The sequence below is a fragment of the Mirounga angustirostris genome, unplaced genomic scaffold (assembly GCF_029215605.1).
Source record: "Mirounga angustirostris isolate CCGP_5_RB_7025 unplaced genomic scaffold, mMirAng1.0.hap1 SCAF_14, whole genome shotgun sequence".
Taxonomy (NCBI): domain Eukaryota; kingdom Metazoa; phylum Chordata; class Mammalia; order Carnivora; family Phocidae; genus Mirounga; species Mirounga angustirostris.
In genome coordinates, this window is record NW_026991722.1 from 12,950,720 (window position 1) to 12,978,380 (window position 27,661).

At 39.0% G+C, this 27,661-nt stretch overlaps 1 protein-coding gene and 1 pseudogene across 2 annotated transcripts in view; both read left to right on the forward strand.

Moving 5' to 3' along the window:
* Positions 1-1,290: 1,290 nt before the first annotated feature.
* VPS4B (vacuolar protein sorting 4 homolog B) overlaps positions 1,291-27,661 on the forward strand; it is a 28,945-nt gene continuing 2,574 nt past the window's right edge. Inside the window, exons 1-10 of the mRNA XM_064578764.1 lie at positions 1,291-1,561; positions 8,684-8,795; positions 10,151-10,307; positions 13,200-13,267; positions 16,710-16,829; positions 20,418-20,574; positions 20,955-21,103; positions 21,633-21,714; positions 23,091-23,310; positions 26,786-26,926. Of these exons, the coding sequence (XP_064434834.1) occupies positions 1,535-1,561; positions 8,684-8,795; positions 10,151-10,307; positions 13,200-13,267; positions 16,710-16,829; positions 20,418-20,574; positions 20,955-21,103; positions 21,633-21,714; positions 23,091-23,310; positions 26,786-26,926 (1,233 nt within the window). The 5' untranslated portion in view covers positions 1,291-1,534. The remainder of the gene's footprint in view (positions 1,562-8,683; positions 8,796-10,150; positions 10,308-13,199; positions 13,268-16,709; positions 16,830-20,417; positions 20,575-20,954; positions 21,104-21,632; positions 21,715-23,090; positions 23,311-26,785; positions 26,927-27,661) is intronic.
* Positions 23,323-26,779, forward strand: LOC123852532 (RWD domain-containing protein 4-like; annotated as a pseudogene). Its single transcript, XR_006792910.3, has one exon. The product of XR_006792910.3 is annotated as an RWD domain-containing protein 4-like (transcript).

Genomic DNA, 27,661 nt, shown 5'->3' on the forward strand with positions numbered 1-27,661 from the left:
AAGAAGAAGGAGAGGATTTTGGCCGCAAACAATAGAAACGGCTGAGGAAAGGTCTTATTTTAGTTCTGCGACTAATCCCTGACACGTGATCTCACATAAAGCACTTAACCTCTCAAGTCATTAACCTTCTTTAGAAACGGTATTAAAAGGGGGCGCCTGGGGGCGCCTGGGTGGCTCAGTTGGTTAAGCGACTGCCTTCGGCTCAGGTCATGATCCTGGAGTCCCGGGATCGAGTCCCGCATCGGGCTCCCTGCTCAGCAGGGAGTCTGCTTCTCCCTCTGACCCTCCCCCTCTCGTGCTCTCTCTCTCTCATTCTCGCTCTCAAATAAATAAATAAAATCTTAAAAAAAAAATTAAATTAAAAAAATATTTAAAAAAATAAATAAATAAATAAAAAAAAATAAAAGGGGGCGCCTGGGTGGCTCAGTCGTTAAGCGTCTGCCTTCGGCTCAGGTCATGATCCCAGGGTCCTGGGATCGAGCCCCGCATCGAGCCCCGCATCGAGCCCCGCATCGGGCTCCCCGCTCCGCGGGAAGCCTGCTTCTCCCTCTCCCACTCCCCCTGCTTGTGTTCCCTCTCTCGCTGTGTCTCTCTCTGTCAAATAAATAAATAAAATCTTAAAAAAAAAAAAAAAGAAACGGTATTAAAAGATATCCGGTCTACCAGTTTCACAAGACCTGTGTTCAGGAGCCTACTTCCCCAGCAAAAACGTGAGCTCCTCGAGGGCAGCTGCTATACGCGCCTTCCATTAACATGCTCAGGGCCTCATAGAGCCGTGACCATCATTCGGAAAGTGCTTGTTGAATGGAGTGTAAAGTGTTGAGTGATAAGCCCTGAAGTCTACCGAGATCTTTCTGTTCACCTAACACTGTGCTATGGCACGCCACTAGCATTATTCACCATCCTAAGGTAGGTACTATAATCACCCCCCATCTGGCACAGGAACGGGCCCAAGTCCCCAACTGATGGGTCTCGGAAATGGGATGACTTTTTCACTCAAAAGCCATCGAGCTACGAGCGCGCTCCGTGACGTGGAGTGAAAGGAGCCAGAGCCAGTAATTCATCTCAAGTATAAGACACTTGGAAAAAGAAGGGCACAGATCTCGACCCCAGGTGTCCTCTCTGCCCCTAGGCCAGAGCCTCAGTGCGCTTGTGCTCAGTTTGACCGCCGCCCCAAGGCCAGGAGGAGCTTCAGGGATGTCGCTACAGGCCTCGCGAGATCCCGGGGCTAAGGCGAGACCGGGGTGACTGGAGACTGGGTAGCGCGCGCGCTGATGACGAAAGCGGAAGTGCTGGGGCCAGAGGCGGGGCGAGAGCCCGGAGGGGCTTAGGATTGCGGAAGTTTTGTGAGAAGGGTCGGGCGGCTCTCGAAGCGCCGTTTGGTTTTGGAAGTTCCAGAGAGGAAGCCGCTGCTCGGGGTCCGAGAGCCACCAGCCTGCACACGTTTGGGGCAACACCGGGCGCGATTCGACGTCGCCGCTGTTGGCTTCCTCTGCCCTCGTTCCTCCCCAGAGAATCTCCTCGGGTCTCCGCCATGACATCCACCTCGCCCAACCTCCAGGTATCACTGTTCTCCCGCCCTCTGGAGAGCCGGAGCCTAGGGGCGGCGCGGGGTTCGGAGTGGGGGCCGAGGAGGAGGGAGGAAGCGGCCGCGCCCCTATTGCGGGGCGGAGGAGGGCGGTGCTCGTGCCCAACCTGCAGGCGGGAGGGTCGGGCTCTTTCCTCCAGCTTCCGGGGTCTCCAGAGCCCACCGGCTACGTGGAAATCTTCACTTTGTTTGAGGTGGGGTTTTTTTTTCCTCTTTTGAACCGAACTGGGCATAGCTTTGGACGAGAGGCCCAGACGCTCCAATCAATGCAAGAGAAAAGAACGTAAGGTTTGCAAAGCACAGCCCTGAGCCAGTTGAAGCTAAGGTGGTCTTAGTTCTCCGTCTCTCAAGCTGGTATAGCAAAGCCCTTCTCGTTTAGCTGTCAGGTGTATAGAACTATGAGGACAGTCTTAGAATTTGAGGGATCCGTGAATTCATTGAGCTGTGCATTCACGTGCTCCCAAAATGTATTCAAAATCAGGGAGTAGTTTTAAGCTCCTCTGTGCTCCACCTTCCCACCCCTACCGCAGCGAGTACAGTGTTTTGTACATAAATCAGACTTCTAAACTTTTAGACATAATTGTTGGATCTCTATGGAATTCATTTGAGAAGAGAAATTTCTGAAATGGTGCTTCGCATCCCTAGAGTGGATCTGAGGTTTCAGAGGGGTTTAGGATGTGTCTTAACCTCGAGGACTCCCAGTCCACTAGGTCAGTCTGGGGGGAAGATCGACATAAAATACCTGTGTTGAATCCTCGTCTTGGTCTTGCAGTAGTTGATGAGACATTTATTGAGTGCCTGGTGCAAGCTCAAGGATAATGGAAGACCTGCGCAAACCAGGCCAATTGATCCTGAAGAAAGACCGCTGAAAGTAGATCCATTTAAATAGAGCTCAAAAATTCACCAAGAAAAAAGAAAAAAGTTGGAGGGAGGAGCTTTCCTGGGACTTTTACCTTGAAAATGGACCCAAAAGATTATCAAAGTAAACGTTTTATATATCTTAAAACATAATTGTAACTGTGACTTAGAATCAAGAATAGGTCATATGTTGATTTTATATCTTTTCCAACAGGCTTGCATTTAGTAAGATATAATAAAAATATAATAATCTCCACTTAACATTGTTTTTTAATTTTTATTTATTTATTTTTTTGTAGCCCCATTCAGAAAGGGTCTTTTTGGTGTTCTTGGAAAAAGTATTGTCCCTTTGAATATCAAAGGCGACTTCTTTTTAAGTGCTGTCTTCATCCTTGTTGGTCATTTAACTCGTTTTATTCCACTAACTTTTCATTTGTCAAGACCTTGCATGTAATTTGGACATGCCACAACATAATTTTCATCCATTTACTGATACCTTTTTTCTTTTGTAATAACTGCACTTTCATTCTCTACTCCGTTTGCATCATATTTGAATTGGGGCAGGTGTTCCTCAATGAATCAGAGATTAGGACACATACTAAAGGCATGTTGCTGGTGTTAAACGGGGAGAGATGTTGAGTTATAATTGTATTGTGGTTGGGTCATAGGTGCCCTTTCTCATTCAACCTTTTTAACCTTCTAACCTAGGAAATTTGGATGAAGAATATTCAAATAAAAATTTTCCCACCGAACAAGGCAAGACTCCCCATAACCAGATGCTTATAATCTAATGGGGGAATGCAGATAATTAAAAATCAAAATTATAAAATAACACAGTAGTGCTATAATAGAATTAGAGGTGAGTGCGGGAGCGCAGAAAGGAAGGGCTTATCTAACTCTTCAAGGATAAATGAGAAATGTTTCACAGAGGAGATGATGTGAGCTTAGATAATGTGAGAGGTACTGACACTAATTGTCCACCTGGTATTTGGTGTGATCTTATGTAATCTTCAAAACAACTCTTCAATATTACTTCAGTTTCACAGTGTAAGAAACCAAAGTGTATTAAAGTTGTGATTTTAATTAGTATTGAAGTTAGTTTTGAATCCAGGTTTATTTGCTTGTAAGTTTGTGCTTTCTTTCACTATGAAGTTAGGCCTTTTTGGACAAGAAAATGGGATGCATTTCAGGTAAAGACAAAGAATATATACCTCAGTCTAGAAGTGTAATAAACCTTGGAGAGGGTTGGGAGAAATTGCAAGTAATGCAGTATGCATAGAACTCAAGTTTACTCAATCCTAAATATGCCATTCATTTTGCTAAGTCTTAGGGAATCATAAAAGCAATATATCACCCTTGATTTCCCAGGGCTTGTATTCTGATGTGAGAAGACATGTAAAGTGGCTGATGGGGATACTGTGTGGAAATTTCGAGGAAGCATAGGCTAGGCCCCCTGGGGGTGTGGGGGAGGGCTTTGCAGCAGGAAGACCATGACTATGCTGATGCTTAGAGAAACTGGAGTCTGACTGGAAGATAGGTAGTATATTTCAGGTAGAGAGGGCACCGTAAACAAAGGCCTTAGGTCTGAGTTGTCTGGGTTGTCCCTAGTTTGGTACGACTGGGACTGAGTGTGTAAGGTGGGAGGACTGGCCTAGTCAGGCCATGGAGAGGTGTGTGCCACACAGATGATTGGTCCTCATTCTGCTGTAGATGGAGAATCAGAAAGAAATCTGCCCAGGTTTTTATTGTAGAAGGAAACTACCATTTGTGTGCAGGGGACAACTTGATTGGTAGCAGGCCTGGAAACAGGGAGACCAGTTGGGAAGGCAGGGTTCTGTGTGATGGGAGATGGTGAGGGCCAAAGTAGTGTAGTACCTGTTAAAGAAGAAGAGAGGATTGATCAGAGACAGATTGAAGAGGAAGAACAGTCAGGCTTGGCTCTGCATTTAGAAGGAGAGGGCAGGAGGAGTCTGGGTTTTCTCCCAGCTCCCTGAGTTGAATGGGGAGGAATTGGTTCTGGGATTACAAAAAGAGGGGCATATTTGGGGGCAGGTGTTCTGGAACTTTTTGAGCTTGAAATGCGTTGTGGGGACAACCAAGTGGAAATGTTCAATGAGTGGTTGGATACATATGTGTAGAACTAGAGAGAGGGGGCCAGGCTGGAAGCAAGGGCTTGAGAGTTAATAGCGTACAGATGGTTGCAGAGGTTATGGGCATCCTGGAGAGTTCATAGAATGAGGAAAAACAAGAAACAGGTAGAAATTCTGGAATAGTGGCATTTAAGGAGAGAGAAAAGGGAGTCTGAAAAAGAACCATTAATATAATCCAGAGTAAAACCAAGAGAGAATGGTGCCATGGAGGCTAACGGAGGAGGAGGCCATGTCCAGATGTCTGTTAGGAGGATTAAATGCTGTGGAGAGAGAGTTAGGTAAGTGTGAGACCTGGTAGTCAGCAGGAAGCATTGCCATGGAGGAATCAAGGAACCGTGATGAACTTGGAGTTCTTTTTGGGATTTTGTTATGGAGGTGGAAAGATGAGTAAGGTAGTAACTAGAGAGGAACCTAGGAACTGGGGAGAGCCCGGTGTGTTTTAGTTTGTGTTTTGTAGATATGAGTTTGAAGTAGGACTTTACATACATGTTTATGCTGAGGAAGGCCCCAACAAAAAAGCGGGGGAGGGGGAAGGTTAGGTTGGGGAGAGCAGTAGAGTGGCATATAATTGATAGGGTGAATGTCAGAGAAGGAAGGTGGGGGTGGGGATGGTCTCCAGAGCATAGGGAAAAGACATAGCATTGACAGGAAAATATCCAGTGGAGAAAAATTGTTAGAGATTATAGAGGTAAAATAACCAAAAGGAAGATTTTGAGAAAGCAATTGGGGATTTTTTTCATTTGTTCAACAATTTTATTAAGTACCCAGTGTGTGCCAGGCACTGTTCCAGGCTCTGGGGATAGCACAGTGCTGCAGTTGAAGTCCCTGTGCTGATGGAGCTCACGTTTATATATAAGGAGATAGGCAATGCGTGAGTATCCACAGATAAATGTAATGATACGCACAATGATGGGATGGGGGTGAGAGGAGAACTGAAAGCAGGGACGGAGGGAGTACAGCCTCTCAAATAGATTAGGGAGGGCCTCTCTGAGGACTTGGCATTTGCTCTGTGGCTGAAAAGGAGACTGTCATGCACCTATTGGTGGGGGGGAAGAGCAGGGAAGAGCATTGTAGGCAGAGGGATCAACAGTGCACAGGCTGCCTGCGTGAAGGTGGACTAACGGATTTGAGATGCAACCCAGAAGGAGCCAGGGCTGGGTCACTGAAGGCCTTGTAGACCATGACCATGACCCAGCAGTGGAAATCCATCAAAGGGGCCGGCCCTTCACTGGTTGCCATAAGGACTTCAAGGTGTTGAGTGCGGAAGCAGGCTGACCGCTTAGGAGGCACGGTGGTAGTTTTGACACATGTGTTAGTAGATTGAGCTAGGATAGTAGCGATGGAAGTGGTCAGGACTAAGAGTAGTTGGCACTCCAGAACCATACAAGACACAGTTAATTTCATTTCAGATGAAAAATGCTAACAGAAACAAGGGTGAAGTGGGATATTCAGCAAGGGAAAAACATGCATATTCTCAAATCGTCATGTTTGATTAAAGGTTTAACATGCGCGGTCTAGTACAGTAGCTACAAGTAGCTATTTAAATTTGAATTTTACTCAAAATTTAAAACTCCTCAGTCACACTAGCCACAGGTGCTCAGAAGCCGATTATAGATAGTGGCTTGCGTTTTGGACAGTGCCGGATACAGTCATGACCATCAGAGAGAGGCTGGCTTAAAGTCATTAGTACCATATTTGGCACTAGACGATTAGATACTGACTGTAAGAGTTTTCCCTTAACCATCATTACGGTGCCAAAAAGAGGACTAACTGCTAGTGAGGGGAGTGTGTAGCTGGAGAGGTGAGTGGCACAGCAATTCAAAATAATAGAAGAAAATTGTCAGCTAGAATAAGAAAGAACTTATTTCCTCTGCATGGCGTAGCCACGGAGTCTTCTGCATCCATTTTTAAATGACCAGGTGCACCAAACCACCAGTTGACCATGTGTATGAGTGCTGTGATGAATGTGCTAATGACCAAATGTGCAAAGTCTTAGGGAATCATAAAAGCAATATATCACCCTTGATTTCCCAGGGCTTGTATTCTGATATGAGAAGACATGTAAAGTGGCTGATGGGGATATTAGGTTTGGGTGAACAATATAGTGAGTTAATTTTTGTACAGAGTGGTTTAGGTCAAGATTCTCTGTCTCTGGGCACCTGGGTGGCTTAGTCAGGTGAGGGTCTGACTTTTTTTTTTAATTAACATATAACGTATATAATGTATTACTTGTTTCAGGGGTACAGGTCTGTGATTCATCAGTCTTAAACAATTCACAGCACTCACCATAGTACATACCCTCCCCAGTGTCACCCAGCCATACCATCTCTCCCACCCCCCTCCTTTCCAGCAACCCTGTTTGTTTCCCGAGATTAAGAGTCTCTTATGGTTTGTCTCCCTCTCTGGTTTCGTCTTGTTTCATTTTTCCCTCACTTCCCCTATGATCCTCTGTCTTGTTTCTCAAATTCCTCATATCATTGAGATCATATGATACTTGTCTTTCTCTGATTAACTTATTTCGCTTAGCATAATACCCTCTAGTTCCATCCACGTCGTGGCAAGATTTCTTTTTTTTTTTGATGGCTGCATAATACTCCATTGTATATATAGACCACATCTTCTTTATCCGTTCCTCTGTTGATGGACATCTAGGCTCTTTCCATAGTTTGGCTATTGTGGACATTGCTGCTATAAACATTGGGGTGCACGTGCCCCTTCGGATCACTACATTTGTATCTTTGGGGTAAATACCCAGTAGAGCAGTTGCTGGGTCATAGGGTAGCTCTATTTTCAACTTTTTGAGGAGCCTCCATCCTGTTTTCCAGAGTGGCTGCACCAGCTTGCATTCCCACCAACAGTGTAGGAGGCTTCCCCTTTCTCCGCATCCTCGCCAACATCTGTCATTTCCTGACTTGTTAATTTTAGCCATTCTTACTGGTGTGAGGTGGTATCTCATTGAGGTTTTGATATCTATTTCCCTGATGCCGAGGATGTTGAGCACTTTTTCATGGGTCTGTTGGTCATTTGGATGTCTTCTTTGCAGAAATGTCTATTCATGTCTTCTGCCCAGGGTCTGACTCTTGATCTCAGCTCAGGTCTTGATCTCAGGGTTGTGAGTTCAAGTCCCATGTTGGGCTCCATGCTGGGCGTGGAGCCTGCTTTAAAAAACAAACAAACAAAAAGATTCTCAGTCTCTGTCTTTGTTTTTTTTTTTTCTTACAGACGTCTAATTGCTCCAGCACTGGTTCTTCCAACATTAACTTGGTTTTGCATATTTGTATGGATCTATTTCAGGAGTTTTTGTTTGGTTGGTTTTTTTTAATACTACACAAAAACCTATGTTCATTATAGGCCTCTTTAAAAGATGTGGAAAAGTAGAAAAAGAAAAAGTTGAGTCTTATCAAAGACAACCTCTGTTAAATTTTCTTTTCATCTTTTTCCTGTGGTATTTTTGTTTGTTTTTGCTCTTTCAAATAGGAATAGGATTATTTTAATGATCCTATAATAATTTATTGTATAGCATCTTTTTGCTGCTTAAAATTCAAGTTTTCAGGTTTTATTTTGTCTTGTTTAAAAGACCCCTCTGGTTACTATCTTTGTTCAGTTAACCTTTTAGATAATTACTGGATTAAAAGATTTGGGTATTTTCAGATTCTTGATATTTCATTGCCCCATTGCTTCTGAGGGGGTTTTATACCATTTATATTTTACTATTGTTATGTACTTTATCTATAACAGCACTGGATTTTTGAGAATTTCCCTGAATGATTTTAACATGAATTTTCATATTACTCAGTTATTCCTTACTAGCTCTAAGCTTGACATTCGTTGAATGAAAATTATATGAAAATCTTAGTGATTGGTACTGGATAAAGTAGAAATCAGATAGCATTTACCCGTATAACAAATGTAGTTTACATTTTATAAATCATTACAATTTATAATAACATGCAATTGAGAGTTAGAGAAAACAGATCGGTTTGTTTTAAGGTTGCTTTTATTAAAAAAAAAACTTTCGGTATGATCATTTACTTCAAAGTAATGCTTATGTGATTTTGATGGTATGATTTTGCCTCCCTTCAAACAGAAAGCAATAGATCTTGCTGGCAAAGCAGCCCAGGAAGACAAAGCTGGGAACTATGAGGAAGCTCTTCAACTCTACCAACACGCTGTTCAGTATTTTCTTCATGTAGTTAAATGTAAGGTCATAGTTTGCTTTTTATTTTAAAACGTTAAAGGAAAAGGTTATTCTATTTCATTTATAAAAATTGAAGTACAATGCAAGAAAATTCTAAACCATCCATTTGCAAAAAATTCCCCCTAGCTTGTTAGTAATTTTTGAGTATTCAGCAAACAAATGTGCACAGTTACCATAGTTAATTATTACTTTGTGTACCTAAGCATATTAAAATACCACAGTCAATGGAAATAGTTTTCTATTGGTAATGTACTCAGATTATGTATGAACCTCACATTTTCTAAGCATCTCTGAAAATACTCTAAGTACATTAAAAAAAAAATAGGTTGGGAAACATTTTATTCATATATTTTCCAAATATGTATTGCATGTTTCCCCATGTGCCAGGTATTGTTGTAGACACTAGAATACAGCAGTGAGAGGAAAATGAGTAAAAAAACACTGCCTTTCTTGATCTTAAACCTCATGCTGAGCATTTGAAAACAGTGTCTTTCTTAAAGATTTTTTTTTTCTTTAAGATTTTATTTATTTGACAGAGACACAGCTAGAGAGGGAACACAAGCAGGGGAGTGGGAGAGGGAGAAGCACACTTACTGCCGAGCAGGGAGCCTGATGCGGGGCTGGATCCCAGGACCCTGGGATCATGACCTGAACCGAAGGCAGACGCTGAACGACTGAGCCACCCAGGCACCCCTCTTAAAGTTATTTTTAAATAACAGTTTTAGCATTTGAATAATTCAGGATTTTCTTTTGAGCTCCTCCATTTCATTTTGAGGTTTTTCTGTCAAAAGTGAAACTAAGAATGAATCATAACATACGTGGGGTAGTCCCATGTGCTGCACATCCTGCCGAAGTCTGCTTTTGAAATTGCTCCCACAGAGACCTTTATGTAGTAAAATTACAATATTAGTGGTACATATAATATATGGGATTTCTGTCATTTTTTTTGCTATGAAATAAAGTTTATGTAGACATTAATGGAAATGGTTAATATTACTTCTGTTTGTCTTGTAATTGGTTTTGTATGAGACAAGTAGCTTTCAGCTATCTGCACAAAACGTTATGGGAAGAATATAAAACCCAAAGAATATTAAACAATTTCTTATTATTTAACATTAACTTAATATCCTAGTGTCTTGCTCAGATCTCTTTTCTGACTCAGACCCACTCTTGGCCTCCAACCATGCTGGAGACAGCAGAGAAGAGTTGATGATCATTGGTTACGATGAGCTAGAGATGCTCTTCCTCCCTCCCCCAAAATAGATTGTCCTTGTCTCAGAATTGTGTCTAGGTTTAAACCTGTCTGTTTAAACCTAGAATACTGATGGAAAAATCTCTCTCATTTCCCTTTAATAGATGAAGCGCAGGGTGATAAAGCCAAGCAAAGTATCAGGGCAAAGTGTACAGAATATCTTGATAGAGCAGAAAAACTAAAGGAGTACCTGAAAAAGAAAGAGAAAAATCCACAGAAGCCAGTGAAAGTGGGACAGCCAAGTCCAGCTGACGAGAAGGGGTATGTATTTTAGAGTGTTAGATTTTACTATATCTAATGAAAAGATAAAATTACATTTAATTTGTGAAATCAGTTTCTTTTGTTTAAACAAGGTGTTGGCAGTCCATGACTCATAGGCAAATCTGACCTGCTGCATGTTTTTGTAAATAGTTTTATTGGAACATAGTCTCTCATGTCTAAAAAATGAAACTCTGGGATGGGGTTATCGGGCCTGGTTGGGTTTGAAGGCAGGAGGTTCTGGTTCGCGTTAGTGGATGTGATACAGTTCATGGGATGCAGTGGCACAAAGCACTTAGATAACCTCCTGTGGTCACTAGGAATGGAGTGTCTTTTGAAGGCAGTGCTTCAGGGCCTCTGTGGCTACTACCAAAGGCCATTTTGAAGGACAGAGGAATGTAAGAACTAGAGTCCACAATAGCCAAACTATGGAAAGAGCCAAGATGTCCATCAACAGATGAATAGATAAAGAAGATGTGGTATATAGACAGAATGGAATATTGTGCAGCAATCAAAAGGAATGAAATCTTGCCATTTGCAATGACGTGGATAGAACTGGAGGGTATTAATGCTGAGCAAAATAAGTCAATCAGAGAAAGACATGTATCATATGACCTCACTGATATGAGGAATTCTTAATCTCAGGAAACAAACTGAGGGTTGCTGGAGTGTTGGGGGGTGGGAGGGATGGGGTGGCTGGGTGATAGACATTGGGAGGGTATGTGCTATGGTGAGCGCTGTGAATTGTGTAAGACTTGAATCACAGACCTGTACCTCTGAAACAAGTAATGTATTATATGTTTAAAAAAAAAAGAAGAAGAAGATAGCAGGAAGGGAAGAATGAAGGTGGGGAAATCAGAGGGGGAGACGAACCATGAGAGACGATGGACTCTGAGAAACAAACTGAGGGTTCTAGAGGGGAGGGGGGTGGGGGATGGGTTAGCCTGGTGATGGGTACGTACTGCATGGAGCACTGGGTGTTATACGCAAACTGAATCATGGAACACTACATCAAAAACTAATGATGTAATGTATGGTGATTAACATACCATAATAAAATAAAAAATTAAAAAAAAACAAAAACCTAGAGTTGACCACATGGGAGAGTTTGAAGAGAATTAAAAGCTCAAGATTTTATATTCTCTATTCAAGACATGGTCAGGAAACCAGGGAGTTCCTGTGACACCTAAGAATATTTTTATCTTCTGCACCTACAGCATTGACATAACAAAAATCAGACCCCACCTGATCTTACAGATTGTTGAATTTCAACATAGAGTCAACTTTAGGGTTTCTTATGTGAAGGTTGGGCCATTTGGAAGACTGGGTCTGCAAAATTAAAATGAAACACTTGTGAAAAATTTCATTAACCTCAAGTGCCTGAACCCCCTACTCTTCCTGAGACTCCCTTGCCAGCAGAAATGTCCTCTCCTCCTTGTGAGTGGAGGCTTCTCTGGTCTCTGGTCTTGCTTGAAGACCCTGTGTTCTCCCTTCCTGAGATGGCTGCCTAGCGGGGGGGGGTGTGTGTGTGCCAATTCTGTATTGAATACCAGGACCCACCTTGGTAATTTAACAAAAAGGGGCTTACTATAGAGTATTGACCTTATAGATTTTGGGGTGGGGGCAGGGAATCAAGCTTGGATTCCGTATCGTTAGGAGAAATGGCCACCTCCACCAGGGTGGTTCTGGTAGGGATCCCGCTGCTGCCAACGCCGCTGTCAAGGCCTTCTGATGCCAGGCAGGGGCCAGTAGGACGTCTGCCACAGGTCCCTCAGCACATCACGGCTTTCGCTCAAAGGGATGGTCTCCTCGCATGCAGCTGCCACCTCAGTTCCTGCCTCCACCTTCTTGGAGGAACTTTGGTCTGGTGTGGGGCCCTAGCTGCAGGGAAGCCCGGAAAGGGCAACTTTTTGTAAGTACAATCTTCATTGTAGAAGAAAGCCTGGTAGAAGAAGGTCGGAGTGAATATCAAGTGAATCAGTTGGCAGTCTCTGCCCAACCCATAACCCCACTATCCTATGATGAACAAGCCAATCCCATTTTGGGGGAAAATCTGTCAAGCTTTTAAATCTCCCTTTATATATTCTATGTAAAAAATGATGTAATGCCATATTTTTTACTTTATCACTTTTTCATTCAACATTGTATTATAAACATCTCAGTAAACTATTTCTACAACATCATTTTTAAAGATTGCAGCGTAGTCTATCATATGCAATGTAGTCTATCCCCATAACTGAACATACTTTATTTCTAATTTTTCCCTTTTGGGAACTGTGGGCATGATTTTCCTTGTAGTCAAATATTTGAATGCCTTTTAAATTATTTTTTCAGAATAAATTCTCAGATATGAAATATCTGGGTTGATTTACTTGTCTTTTGGTCTCAGTTCATTTTCATCAATAGCTTCATCTATTCTCTGGAACCCCCAGACTAAGGATTATAGACCTTTATACCTTAAATAATTAATATTCAGGGTTTTTCTCTCCTGGTTATGGCTTCTCGTTCTCATACATAGTTTGCCTGGTTTGATGTTTTTATGTTATTCACAACACTCCTGTAACTCATCTTAAGTCTTTTGTGGAATGAGGTGTGTGGGCATACGTTTATGAATTTGTACATACATCGGTATTTCGTGGGAATTTGGAGCTGGTTCCTGACTTCATTCTGGTCTTTTTGCTCCTTTCCTGTTCATGATTCCATATTGATGGGTAATATGCCTGCTTACTATTTTATTTAATATACCCTTAAAAGTAATAAAATAAGCATAACTTTTAATGTGAATGTCTTATTTTGCCACTTAAGTTACGGATTTCAGATTAATTATTCCTTCATTTTTGCCTTATTTTGATAGCAATGAGTGATCATTTGAATATATTAAATTCTTTTTATTAGGAATGACAGTGATGGGGAAGGAGAAACTGATGATCCTGAAAAAAAGAAACTACAGAATCAACTTCAAGGTTGCTTTAGATTTCATTTTTAAATTTACTATCTTATTTTTTTAAAAACCTTATAGTGAATTGTCTATTTGAATTGTTTTTTCCCCTCTGTATTCAAATGAGGTTCAAGAACTGGCTTTGGTTCCCAGTGGTCACATGCTGACTTTGTCAATTTTCATAGGATTTGCTGTATAGGGTCTCTACTAGGTTGGTTTTCCCCATGTAGTAAAAACATTGTTTGGTTTTATATGTGCCTTAAAAAACCTGTCAGTCAACTTACTCTTTTTCATTTTGTCTTATTTGCCCCCTTTTAGAGAAGGTAGCATTTACACTACTAGCCACATTATAAAATCTGACAGTATTAAAATTTCCAAATTGTCAGAGGAACAGAATGAATTGGGACTCACACTTGACTTTTATTGCTATTGCTGTAGCTGATTCATTGATGGTTTATTTCATGTTTCCAGACCTTTCTCATCTGTGTTTTGTAATATTTCAGTGTCGCCACTTACCTTTATCTCTTCCAGCTTTCTGTTTTTACCTTCCAGAACTCTAAAAGTCTTTCATTCTCCTGTGCGTGTAGTATAGTGACATGATGAGAGGCATGGATTTTGGTTCCATTCAGATCTGGAGTCCCCTCCAGGGCCCGCTGCAGAAAAGTGGTCTGATCTTGGGCAGGTTCCCGAACCTCTCAGAGTAGAAGACCCCAGCTCTAAAATGGAAATTACTAATACCTTCTTTTCTGGGCAGTTAGAAGGTTATGACAGTGTAAAAACTGCCAAGGTTACATCCGACAAATTTTAGGGCCTCAGTAAACAGTAGTAGCTGTATGTATCTAAAATGGCACCTGTTTAATTGCTGGCTTTGTACTGAGATTTGTTTTTTGATACGTTAGTTGATGACTTTTTGAGTTGAATTTTATGTATTTTGTTCATTTGAATTTTGCCAAATAGAATGCATAACTGGGAAGGATTTCCATTATAGAGGCACAGCCTGGGTTAGTGAATGGTGAATATATCTAGCTTGGCCAGTCCTTTAATCTTGCTGTACCAACTAGTCTCTTTATTTTTATTCTATTTTTTGTTTTACCAGTCCTACTGGGATATATAGGAGAATACTATAAGGTTAATATCTGGAAAGCACTACAGTTTGTGAGGATAATTTATAAATGAGAACTTCAAAGGTGGATCAAGTCCAAAAGGAAAAGCTGAGTTTCTGCTGCCATACCACCACTGCCTGGAGCAGTGTGGGCACACGCCTCGTACTCAGTTTTGCTGGACAACCCAGCGGTCTGTGCCAAGTGGCCTTAATTCAGTTGTAAGGCAAAAGGTGTTTTTTTCCTGTCCTTTTGGTTTTGTTTCCCTCTCTCCCCCACAAAGTAAAAACTGGAGTGTATCTTTAGTTTTGGAAAAGATACAAGCCCATTTTTAATAGGGAATTTTTCTTTAAAATCAGTAATGATAAGAACCAGAGATGTATAAAAATACAAATGCTGAAAATACTTAAATGAGGAAATTTATTTGGAATTTCAGGATGAAGTGGAGTATGAAAGGAGTCCTAGCCTTTCATATCTCAGAGTCCTTTTTTCCATCTTTTCATTTAATAGTTTGCTCATTGATTTCACTGTATAATATCCTTTTTTGAACCTTTCTTTTTTTCTGAAAGAGTATTTTAAATCTTTTACTTCTGTTTTAAGGTATGACTTTAAGTGTAGTATTTGATTATTAAAATTAAAGAATTTATGATTTGAGTTTTTTGTTAGCTGTTTTGATGCTCAGTGACTTTTGAGGTTTCATAACATGAGTGTAATCAAAGACTGGATAAATTTATATAATTGGAAACATATCATTTGGCTTTTATTCCCAATAATCCCTCTCCCCTTTTTAATTACTACTTTTATTAATATTACTTTTATGTCAATAATCTTGTGTCACTAAACATTCCAAAGTGACTTTTAAACTTTGAAAAGTATTAGTTATATGTGAAGATAAGCTTTGGCATAATTAGAAAATTCATACTTAGAAAAAACTTTACCAGATGCTGCTGATACAGAAAGTAAATTTACTTTTTTTTTTTTAACTATCACAAAATCCTATCAGATAATGTAAATATTTCCTCACGTAGGGTTACTAAGCTGAATGGAACATAGAAAAGAAGTGAATTGGCTTTAATTTATACTTAATGTGAACTTTTAGAATGCAGGAAGTATTTATGGTTTCATTTAATTTTAATCTATAGCTAAAGATTTTCGTAAGTAGGTTGTGTAATATAACTACTCTTATAATAATAAATGATGTTTTGTAAAAAGCAAGAAGAAATACCCATAAAACTAACTTCATTGGTAATCAGTGAATTGTGTAAGTGGTGATGTTTTGCAGTACTTAAAACAATTCCATATCACCTTAGAACCAGCTTTTGGAAAAGCTTTTGATAAAAGAGAATTCAAAACTTTTGCCAGTAAGCTATATTAGAAGAAACCTTTATAGACTCACTACAACAATTGCTGGGGCTTCTGAATATATTGTATAGAAAAACTAAATCATTTAGATAACTAAATCATTTCAATAACTTTTTAATGTGCAAAAATTGTAAGTAGGTCTATTTAGAGGCCCCAAAGAAAATTTGGCAAATCTCAGGAAAGTATTGCAGATCTCCAGGAGCACATTGTCTCTCTCTCCTCCATCATCCCCTCCCTCCCATTCTCCCTACTATTTATCTGTCCATCTGTCTGTCTGTCTGTGTGTCTAAGTTCTTAAGTATCTTTTCCTTTTGGTGCTTAAGGAGAGCATTAGATCACTGGGTATTTTTGTTAAGAAAAAAGTAGTTGATCAGCCCCCATTGAACAGGTACTTTTAATACTTCAGAATCAGTGCATTCAAACATTGTAACCATTTGATGTAATGCTTGGTGCTTTTCCAGACACTCTAATATTCATTATGTCATTTGATCCCTCCACTAACCCATCTTAAGTAGTTTGGGCAGACAGTATTCTTTTCATTTCACGGTGAGGAAGCGGAAATCGGAAAGTTAAGTGACCTACCCTAGGTTAGCCAGTCACCCAGCCCAGCTTTCTGACAGCTTCTGACTCCGCCCCAACAGCTACTTCCTAATCGCACAGTTTCAAGAGGGTTTTGTGTTTTTTTTTTAAGATTTTATTTATTTATTTGAGAGAGAGAGAATGAGAGAGAGCACATGAGAGTGGGGAGGGTCAGAGGGAGAAGCAGACTCCCTGCTGAGCAGGAAGCCCAATGCGGGACTCGATCCCGGGACTCCAGGGTCATGACCTGAGCCAAAGGCAGTCGCTTAACCAACTGAGCCACCCAGGCGCCCTCAAGAGGGTTTTTAATAGATAAAACTTTTTCAGACAATTTTATAATATATTTCTTGAATGTCATTATTTCATGTTGTCTTCTACGTTTGATGGAATAGTACTTAATTTAAAGATGATGTACTTCTCTTGTAGGTGCCATTGTTATAGAGCGACCAAATGTGAAATGGAATGATGTTGCTGGTCTCGAAGGAGCCAAAGAGGCACTTAAAGAGGCTGTGATATTGCCTATTAAATTCCCTCATCTTTTTACAGGTGAGATGACTGTTATATAGATTTTCTGATGATTGTTTTAAAATTAACATTGATGAATGAGGTAGAGCATTGTGAATTTTTGTCACCATATCATAAGTTAGCACCTTAAATAAATTCTGTTATAAGGCAGTGATATACCTCTACACAAAGGTCTTTATTTCGTACACATATTTGCAGTATACACATACTGCAAAAAACCTAAATGTCAACCAGTAGGGCAAAGTGCAGTATACACATACTGCAAAAAACCTAAATGTCAACCAGTAGGGCAAAGTCATCAAATGACATAATGAATATTAGAGTGTCTGGAAAAGCACCAAGCATTACATCAAATGGTTACAATGTTTGAATGCACTGATTCTGAAGTATTAAAAGTACCTGTTCAATGGGGGCTGATCAACTACTTTTTTCTTAACAAAAATACCCAGTGATCTAATGCTCTCCTTAAGCACCAAAAGGAAAAGATACTTAAGAACTTAGACACACAGACTCGTTCAGTTAGAGGGTACGTCTACCTTAAGAAATTTAGATCTATGTTATAATTGACATGAAAGAATGTCCACATATGTATATAAAGATCAAAACATGAGCTATAAACATGTGTAGTATGACTCTACATTTGTGAAATAAATGTGTGTGCTGAGAAGTAAATGTAGACAGATTGACAAAAATGCTAATGTTAGGGCGCCTGGGTGGCTCAGTCGGTTAAGCTTCTGCCTTCGGCTCAGGTCATGATCCTGGAGTCCCAGAATTGAGTCCCGCATCGGGCTCCCTGTTCGGCGGGGAGTCTGCTTCTCCCTCTGACCCTCCCCCCTCTCATGTACTCGCTCTCTCTCATTCTCTCTCTCTCAAATAAATAAATAAAATCTTTAAAAAAAAAAAAATGCTAATGTTATGCGTAGAAGATAAGACGATGGGTTTGAACTTTTTTTTTTTTTTTTAAAGATTTTATTTATTAGACAGAGACAGCGAGAGCAGGAACACAAGCAGGGGGAGTGGGAGAGGGAGAAGCAGGCTTCCCGCTGAGCCGGGAGCCCGATGTGGGGCTCGATCCCAGGACCCTGGGATCATGACCTGAGCCGAAGGCAGTCGCTTAACCAACTGAGCCACCCAGGCGCCCGGGTTTGAACTTTCATCTGAAGTTTTTACAGTGGCCATGTACTAGTTGTATCAGTTTTTCCCGTTTCTTAAAAAGCAGAGCACGAATTATTTAACATTTTCAGACGAAGTACCTGTCCTCTAGGGACAGCTCATTCTCACCTGAGGAGAATATTGCTCACACAACCATCTGGGTGTGGTTGAAGTTCCAGCTCTAGCAGCAGCTCATTTGTCTGTGCTGAGCCATTCCTTCCCATTGTCCTTTTTGTGACTGATAGCCTGCCTGTATGGTGATGTGGCTATACCCACGGTGTAACCGTGAAACAGGCTGTGTTGGTTTATGTAGAGAGCAAATCTGTGGTGTTGGCCTCAAACTGAACAGGTCCCGAAAGTGATGTCATGTAGAGGAGTGATGAGCAAAGACCCTGTGAGCCACTCGGGGTCCGCCAAGCCAGGTAGGACTTACAACCTCACTTCAGAAATACGAAATTAACAGTGTAAAAGTTGATATCGTGATCCCGTAAAGGCACGAAAGTATGGGTGAGCTCATTCTCTGTTACTTACGCCAGTGTTTTCCAAACACAAGTCATGGCTATATCTTCCTTATGATTATTTCCGTATACGTGTACCATTATTATTTTTTAAATATCTTTTTTTAAATCACTCACTTTTAGAGCATATTTTTCCTAAAGTACAGCATAAATATACAGAGACCAGCAGGAACCTAAAAGTGTTCAGCTTCACAGATTATCAGAAGGTCAGTACATCTATGTAATCATCATCACACGGATCAAGAAATGATACCAGTAACCCACAGGTCCCTCTGCCAGATCTTTCCTCTGCAAAGGTGATCACTCTTGACTCCCCCTAACACCATAGATCGTGTTGCCTACATTTGAACTTAAAAATCATCTTTCTTGTTTTTCTGTAGTAGCATCATTTTAAAAGATTGCTTTGTGTCTACTATAAATAGAAAAATTTGTATTTTTCTCATACACATTTTAAAAATGATTTAAATAAAAAGTATTTGTATACTACCTGAAAAGCACTTCCTATACCACCAGTCATATACACCGCACTTAAGGGAACACTGACTTACAATTGCAGACATTTAAAATAGGAAGATAGAACTCAAGTCAAAGTTGAGGCTTTCATAACAATAAATACAACAGTATTTAGTTCTGCCATTAGTAATCTACATGTCATTCTTATGTAGATACCATGTACCCATCCACAGTTTGAACCTAGAAATTTTTTAAATGTATATTTGATATTTTTTTGTCAGATGTAAGTCTGTTTTATTTTAGGCAGCGTTGTGATTTCTTATTAGGAAAATTGAAATACAAAGAGTTGATTTGTTCACTTGTTCTATTTTGGCAAAACTAGGATTTCAGGGAGTCTCCTCATCATTACCCAACCACCTGAATAAGAATATGCTCTCCGTAATAGTAACCTGCCCTTCCTTGTGGATCGGGAATTAAATAGAACTTTGTGAGGGATCAGCCAGACTGTGTTAGTTTCATTCCTCCAAAATATTTAAAAGACTACTTAATAATTTTAATATTAAAGAATCACAAATATTTATAAGAAATATAAATATTTAAAAGAAAATGTTTCCAGCTGCCCTTGTCCTGTGGATCTCATTTATCCTACAATATTCTGATATTGATTATTGCACACAGCAGACAATCAGGAAGGACCTTTTAACTGAACGATTCTGCCCTTACTAGACTATAAGCCCATGGAGCGCAGAGATCCTTTTGTGTTCAAGGTTCTCAGTCCATACATTGTGGTTTTAGTACATAGTAGTTGAATGAATGAGTGAAGTAAATGAACTTCCTGTTAGAAGGATTATATCTGTGTAAACACATTTGACAAAGTGTTCCCTAGAAAAAGCAAATAAGAGGGGCTCTTGGGTGACTCATTCGGTTAAGCGTCTGCCTACGGCTCAGGTCATGATCCCAGGGTCCTGGGATTGAGTCCCACATTGGGCTCCTTGCTCTGTGGGAAGCCTGCTCCTCCCTCTCCCACTCCCCCTGCTTGTGTTCTCTCGTTCTCTCTCTCTCTGTCAAATAAATAAATAAAATCTTTAAAAGAAAAGTAAATGAGCTACTTCTAAGACATACTTATGTTAGTTTATTTAAAAAAAAATTTTTTTTATTCTGATAGCTGTAGAGTGAAAACCTCTTCACAGTATTCTTCAGTAGGGATGATGTCTCCGGTAACAGAAATTAACAGTCTTAAGATTCTCATGTTAGGGCGCCTGGGTGGCTCAGTTGGTTAAGCGACTGCCTTCGGCTCAGGTCATGATCCTGGAGTCTCGGGATCGAGTCCCGCATCGGGCTCCCTGCTCGGCAGGGAGTCTGCTTCTCCCTCTGACCCTCCTCCCTCTCATGCTCTCTGTCTCTCATTCTCTCTCTCAAAATAAATAAAATCTTTAAAAAAAAAAAAAAAAAGATTCTCATGTTATTTTTCTAATGCAAATTTTAGGCAAGAGAACGCCTTGGAGGGGAATTCTGTTATTTGGGCCACCTGGAACAGGAAAGTCCTATTTAGCCAAAGCTGTAGCAACAGAAGCAAACAACTCCACGTTTTTTTCAGTATCTTCCTCTGACCTTGTCTCAAAGTGGCTAGGTGAAAGTGAAAAGTAAGTAGTAAGTTGATTTTTTTTTTTTTTTAAGTTTCTCTCTGCCTGGTAATCATTATATCAGTCTATAAAGTAATAGGCTTATATCATTCATAGACATTCAGAGAAGTGACATTAAGTATTCATTTCTGTGTCAGATCAGTCCCTAGTTTGAAATTCATTTCATAGGGAAAAGATAGCATATGTACAGTTACATATAGTATAGTTTAGTAAATCATAAACTGAATCATCTAATTGTAGGATTCTTATTTCCTGGACCAAAACATGATTGGACTTCAGAGTTCTTAAAATACTGTATATATTCTATTTTAGTTTTTTTCATTAAGTCATGTGTCATTTACTATTTTTTTAAGAAACTGAAAGCTTTTACTTATTTTTAGGCTAGTTAAGAACTTATTCCAACTTGCTAGAGAGAGTAAACCTTCCATTATCTTCATTGATGAAATTGATTCTCTGTGCGGCTCAAGAAGTGAAAATGAAAGCGAAGCTGCCCGTAGAATTAAGACGGAATTCCTAGTTCAAATGCAAGGTAGGGGTACTGACTTTTAAAATAGTTTCTATTTATTTTATAACTGCTATTATCATAATAATGGAAAAAATTCAAGTCGAATTTCTCCATTTTAGCAGACTGTTCTCACTGTGCCATGTTTCATTCTGATTGTCCTGCACATGCACACAAAGTCTGCACCCCGTTGTAATCATCTGTAGGATTCTGGCATAAACAGTAAGGAGATGCGCATATTCACTTATAACTATGTATATTCACTTATATATACCAGGAACACTATCAGTAAAAGAATGTGTAGACTTCAAATGAAATCTTTTGAGAAGAATATGAATAGTATTTGTCCATAGTCTAGCAAATTTGACTCTTGGAAATATTTGCATCATATTTGAATAAATGTGATATTTGATTAAATACAGTTTTTTCAGAGAGACTCTCAATATGAGGCACTTTATTAACATTAAAACACCACATTCTTAACAGAACATATAGATGAGGTTGAAAAGTGCACTAAAATGACAAATTACTTAAAATATTACGTATTTTGATGCAGGCGTTGGTATAGACAATGATGGAATTTTGGTTCTGGGAGCTACAAATATACCCTGGGTTCTGGATTCTGCCATTAGAAGAAGGTATGATGATACAATGAAGATCTTATTTCTCACTGCAGATGTAACAAGTCAGTGACAGTTCCCTTTTTGTTCGTTGAAGAGGCATTCTGACAACTTTACAGAATTTTTTTGATGTACTCTAACCCTGTTGCCCCCTGCGTTGGGGGAAGAGAGGCAGGCATTTGTTTGCTTACTTGCTTGCTGTATTGAAGATACGAGATTTTCGTATACAGAATCTTTCACATTGGAAAATATATTACCTAATGCTTACTTTTAATTCTAATTAAGCTTAGTGTAAGGCACTGATGCTTCATGTACAAATGTAGCTTGGTATTTCAGTGGGAAACTTTCACATAAAATTTTAGCAAAATGACAATCATATAAGTTAAAGTATGATAGATAACCAAGATATATTTCATTAAAAGTTTATGTCTATAATTTTTAAATTACATATTGAACTTGAGCTACAGGAAAGGTAAATGGACTCGTTACTCTTCATGCACACCGTTCCCTATTTCATTCATTGAATTTTGCATGGTAAAAATTAGCACCAGTTCTTGCCACTTTTATCCATTCACTTGATGGTTTGCCGGGATGCTAGGTTACCATCCAGTATTAAGAAAGGAGATCTGCTAGTTATTTTTGAAAAATGGCCTAATTCTAAACCCATCTCTAGAAATAATGGAAATTTAAAATTCTCATAGCCACAGAGAGTTACCTAAAGAACGAAGTCTTCACAGCCACTTAAATTTTCCCTCGTTGCTTCCTCCCTACCCAAATGCTGAAATTCTGAGAAGGCAAGCAAAGTTACTGTTAATAAAACAGTGTTTACTTATGAACTATTAGAATTATTTATTCTGAATGTACCCATTATAATAAAGTGGACATTTTGTGTATTATTAGATAATAATAAACATATAAACATATGTTTATTAGATAAGATTTTGAGTAGCTTTACCATTTTAAATTTAGAGAATTATTTTGCCCTCTCTTATTTCATATGATTAACCATATTAATCTCTGGATCAGGAGTTCAGAGTATGATTCTATGAGAAGCTAATCTTGTGGGACATATCATGTTGTGAATTCTAGACATTATAAACACTATGGCCAAAATAACCCAAAAATCATGTGAGAAAGATTAAATCACTCCAAACTGGTTCTCTGGCTATTTTGGTTTTACTTGTTAGTTGCTAATGTGTTCTGGATATTTTCCCATTATTTAATGTAAATATACATGTTTAACTCTGACACAATGGGCTCATTTAACTTAGTCAGCTTAGCTTTATGTAAATGAGAATATCTGAGCATCTCGTTTCTTCTTGAGAAATCTGAATTTTCAATTGAAATTAAATATGTGTAGTAATATTTTTGATGTAAATTTCTTTCGTTTTAAGATTTGAGAAACGAATTTATATTCCTTTGCCTGAGGCCCAGGCCCGAGCAGCGATGTTTAAACTGCACTTGGGGACCACTCAGAACAGTCTCACAAAAACAGACTTCCAAGAACTCGGGAAGAAAACAGACGGCTATTCGGGGGCAGACATAAGTGTCATTGTGCGCGATGCGCTGATGCAGCCTGTTAGAAAAGTGCAGTCAGCTACTCATTTTAAAAAGGTAAGGAGCTTTGTTCCATCCTTTCAGATACTTTTAAAGTCAGGTTTTGAGACCATCATTGATTTGTCTTCGAAGAATTTCAGGAAGGTTTCTGTTTTATATAATAAATAATGGGTTTATAGAATAAACATTTCCATGTCTTTGAAAATACATTCTCCCACAAAGTTTATTAATAGCTATTATTAATAGTCTTAATGTATTTTAAAATTTTTTATGCAGTGATTTTTGAAGTATTTATTATTTTGATGTAAGTATAGAAACTTTAAATATGTAGTTACCACTGATGTAACTAGAATATCCTCAAGCTGAATCTGGTGCATTTACACCTCATTAACAAAGTAAAAATACCAATAGCTGATATTTAAATTTTCACTGTGTTCTATTCTATATCTCACTATTTCATTTGTTCCTCACAAAAATTCTACAAGAGGTGCCTGTTGCCACCTGTTGATCATTAATCTGAGACTCAGATGTTAACAGGATTAAACTGGGATTTGGCTGCTAACACGGTTTGCCAAGGTACAACCAGAGAGGTACAGACGTGTGATTTTTCTCTAGGTTACATGTACTTCAGAATCTGAGTCCCTGCTTCCCATGCACTGTTTTGTCTGCATGAATGGGTTGAGCATATAGCATTTTGTAAAAAGACTGTGGTCTTGGGATGTCCGAGATATTTAAATAACAGTGGGGTAGGTAATTTGTACCAACGCTGTTGCTGAGGACAGCAGTACCCAATATTACCATCAACATCGATGTGAAAATCCTGAAAAACGATTAGCAAACTTAATCCAGCAATATGACAAGACTGATGTATCATGACTAAGTTACATACGTATGTCTTGTCCCACAATGAAATAAGTTTTTTAAAAAATGATGAGCTTGAATTAAAACCTGAATTTAAAGCCGGACTCCACAACTTACTTATTATATCTCCTTGCGCAAATTATATTACCCATTTAAGTCTTGTTTGTATCATCTCTACAGGAGACAGTAGCACTGCCTCCAAGTACAATTGTGGAAACGAAATGAAGTAGTTCTCGGAAAGCACTTGAGTAGCCCCGGGAAATAGCCCTTTCCTTCTGCAGCCACTTCATTACTAGGAGAAATATAGGAGGCTCAGGGTCAAGTTTATGTCCCAGCCATTGTATTTTCTTTTAAATTCTCTTTGCATTTAGAAACTATTGATTGTTAGGAACTCAGTCCTTTCCTACCCAGAACTTTTCATTCGGTTCTCCATATGACTGCCAGGGACAGCTTCTGTGACCGTGAAGCTGGGTCCTTCTTAGGAGGATAAAGGTGAAGCAGCCAAATGAATGTTAACATCTGGCCTCCTGCATCACCAGCTAGTAGATATCTCAATGGCTCCATCTTTTACTCCCATTTTAAGGCTGATTATTTCAATTAGCAAGAACAAGATTGCCTGTTTGGGTATTTATCAAATGTCTAAAGTACTACTCTGAGCCTAGAGATAAGTCAGAAAGTACTACAATCAAACACAAAAATCCCTGCTGCTGAAATTTTTGTGGGGAAAGACAGACAATAAAATACACATAATAAGTAAAGCTAGAATGTTTATTTTTCTGTACCTGCCCTAATCCTGACGTAATATTTAAGATTGATCATTGTCAAATAAATATTAAATGTGAAAGCAGCCCCCAATTTAGCATAGATCTGTTGCCACCTATAAAATACTTGGATGTGCTCAGGCTCCCCGCCCACAGACCCCCGGAGACCAGGGGCGCACGTGACTCTCGTCCCCTGTGTGAGGGGTGTGCCTCCCGCAGCCCAGGGCTCGGAAGGGGGAGGCCCCGGGCTCGGGGCCACTGCTCTCGCTTTCTCGTTGTCGCAGACACCCTCCCAGGGGGCATCCCACAACTGGCGCAATGAGTGCCAATGAGGACCAAGAGATGGAACTGGAAGCTCTACATTCTGTTTATGAAGGAGATGAAAGCTTCCGGGAATTAAGTCCAGTGTCATTTCAATACAGGATAGGTGAAAATGGTGATCCCAAAGCCTTCTTAATAGAGATTTCCTGGACAGAAACATACCCCAAACACTTCCAATTATATCTATGAACGCTTTTTTGAACAACACCATATCATCTGCTGTAAAGCAGAGCATATTAGCCAAGTTACAGGAAGAAGTGGAGGTCAATCTCGGGACTGCCATGACCTACACATTGTTTGAAAATGCCAAGGACAGTAAGGATCAATTCATGAGAATCACCAGCCCATGAATTCTATGATACCCATAAGCAGTTATCATCTCCATTGAAACCCCTAATACAGCCCTACCAAGTAAGAAAAAAGAACAGCTTTCAAAAACCCAGAAACGTAAGCTGGCAGATAAAACAGATCACAAAGGAGAACTGCCTCGAGGATGGAACTGGGTTGATGTGGTGAAGCATTTAAGCAAACTGGCTCTAAAGATGATGAATAGTACTTGGAATTGAAGACAAGGGAAGAACATCCTTTAAAAAGTAAACTGGGTTCAAAATGCTTCATTACTCTTTTCTGGTATTGAGGTGGCTTTTTATAAAACAGAATTCTTTTATATGTTTCTTACGTAAAAAACGTTTTAAGCTGGAAGTTCATGAAGAGATCTGGTTGTATTATTTTCACAAACTTGCCTTAATAAAAGGTGAAATGTTAAAAAAAAATACTCGCATGTGACTCTGAGTCACAAAGTTTTGTCTCTGGGTGTTATTAAAATTTTATTTTAAATCAGTTATGAATCTCAAAATAAGCACTGAAATTACACTTAGCATTTAATTTTGTACTTATTTTAATTTTATTTTTTTTTAAGATTTTTTATTTATTTATTTGACAGAGAGAGAGATAGCGAGAACAGGAACACAAGCAGGGGGAGTGGGAGAGCGAGAAGCAGGCTTCCTGCCGAGCAGGGAGCCCGATGTGGGACTCAATCCCAGGACCCTGGGATCATGACCTGAGCCGAAGGCAGACGCTTAACGACTGAGCCACCCAGGCGCCCCTGTACTTATTCTTAAAGAAGGAATTTTTGTTGAGAAAGAAAGATTCAGTGATTTCACACTTATAAATCTTCCAAATATCACAGAACTTTCTCAGTTTTGGAAAATAGAGAAAACTTAAGAGACTTATTGAGGATGCCTTTTTTGTGGACTCTAAGACCATTTAATAGGCATTAGAGAAAAGAGAACTCTTAACCACAGATGTTTCTTTTTTTTTTTCTTTTAATTTTAACTCCTTTTCTCCTTTGATCATGTAAGTAATATAGGAAATTTCAAAATACAAGAAAGCAACAGGAAAAAAATCAAAACCAAACAAAATCTATCCCGTCACCCGAAGATAACTACATTTTATTGTATATTCATGTTTATTTTTAGAAGTAAACATTTTAACCAAGTACAGAGTAGTACATTTTCAAATGTCTTGATAATGGCCTAAATCTTAGTTAATTTGTTCAAGTAAATATTTCAGATTACTTTTTATTCCAGGTGCGCGGACCTTCACGAGATGATCCCAACAAAATAATAGATGACCTGCTAACACCCTGTTCTCCCGGTGACCCTGGGGCCATTGAAATGACATGGATGGACGTTCCTGGGGATAAACTTTTGGAGCCAATTGTTTGCATGGTTTGACATTTTAAAAAATTTGAAACATTACAGTTTGTCATTTGTGAGACAAAGATAAACATTTTTAGTTATATAAGATGAGCTAGAAAATATCAGTATGATCAAGCATGTTTATGTAATACTACTCAAAAAATTGTGAAGTTAATTGAACTTAAAATATAAAAAATAATTATCTTTAATGTAGGTTCTTGGGCTTTAAGAAAAATTTTAAGTGAAAAGTTTTTTTTCAAAAAACAGGTTTCTAAGCTTTTATTAGGTCTTATGGCTGGGATACTATCAACAGAATACTTATTTATATGGCATAAATTATTGTCAAGACTTGACCAAAAAGTAAAATTGGTGAAATTTCTTTTCTGAATCTTAAGATTTTATAAAATATCCAAAAACCTTAATGCATCTATCATAGTAATCATAATGGTGTTTTTCTGTTTTACTTCAAGTTTTGTAGAAAATTTAATGTAGTGCTTGAAAAAAAAAGTCCTGAAACCAAATTTTTATGATAAAAAAAATTACATTTCTAGAGTTTATATTGGAGGGATTTATAATTCTTAAGACTTATTTTGTAAGGTATAGGAAGCTTACTGTGAAAAGCTACATTTATTATTTTTATGTTTTCTTATTGGTGCATGCTCAGTTTTTTAAAAATTTGCTTCGGTTACAGATTTTCAAAGAGCTTTATGTCAGAATTAACAGTAACTTCCAGAGGAGAAACTTATTTATGCGATATGTACACAT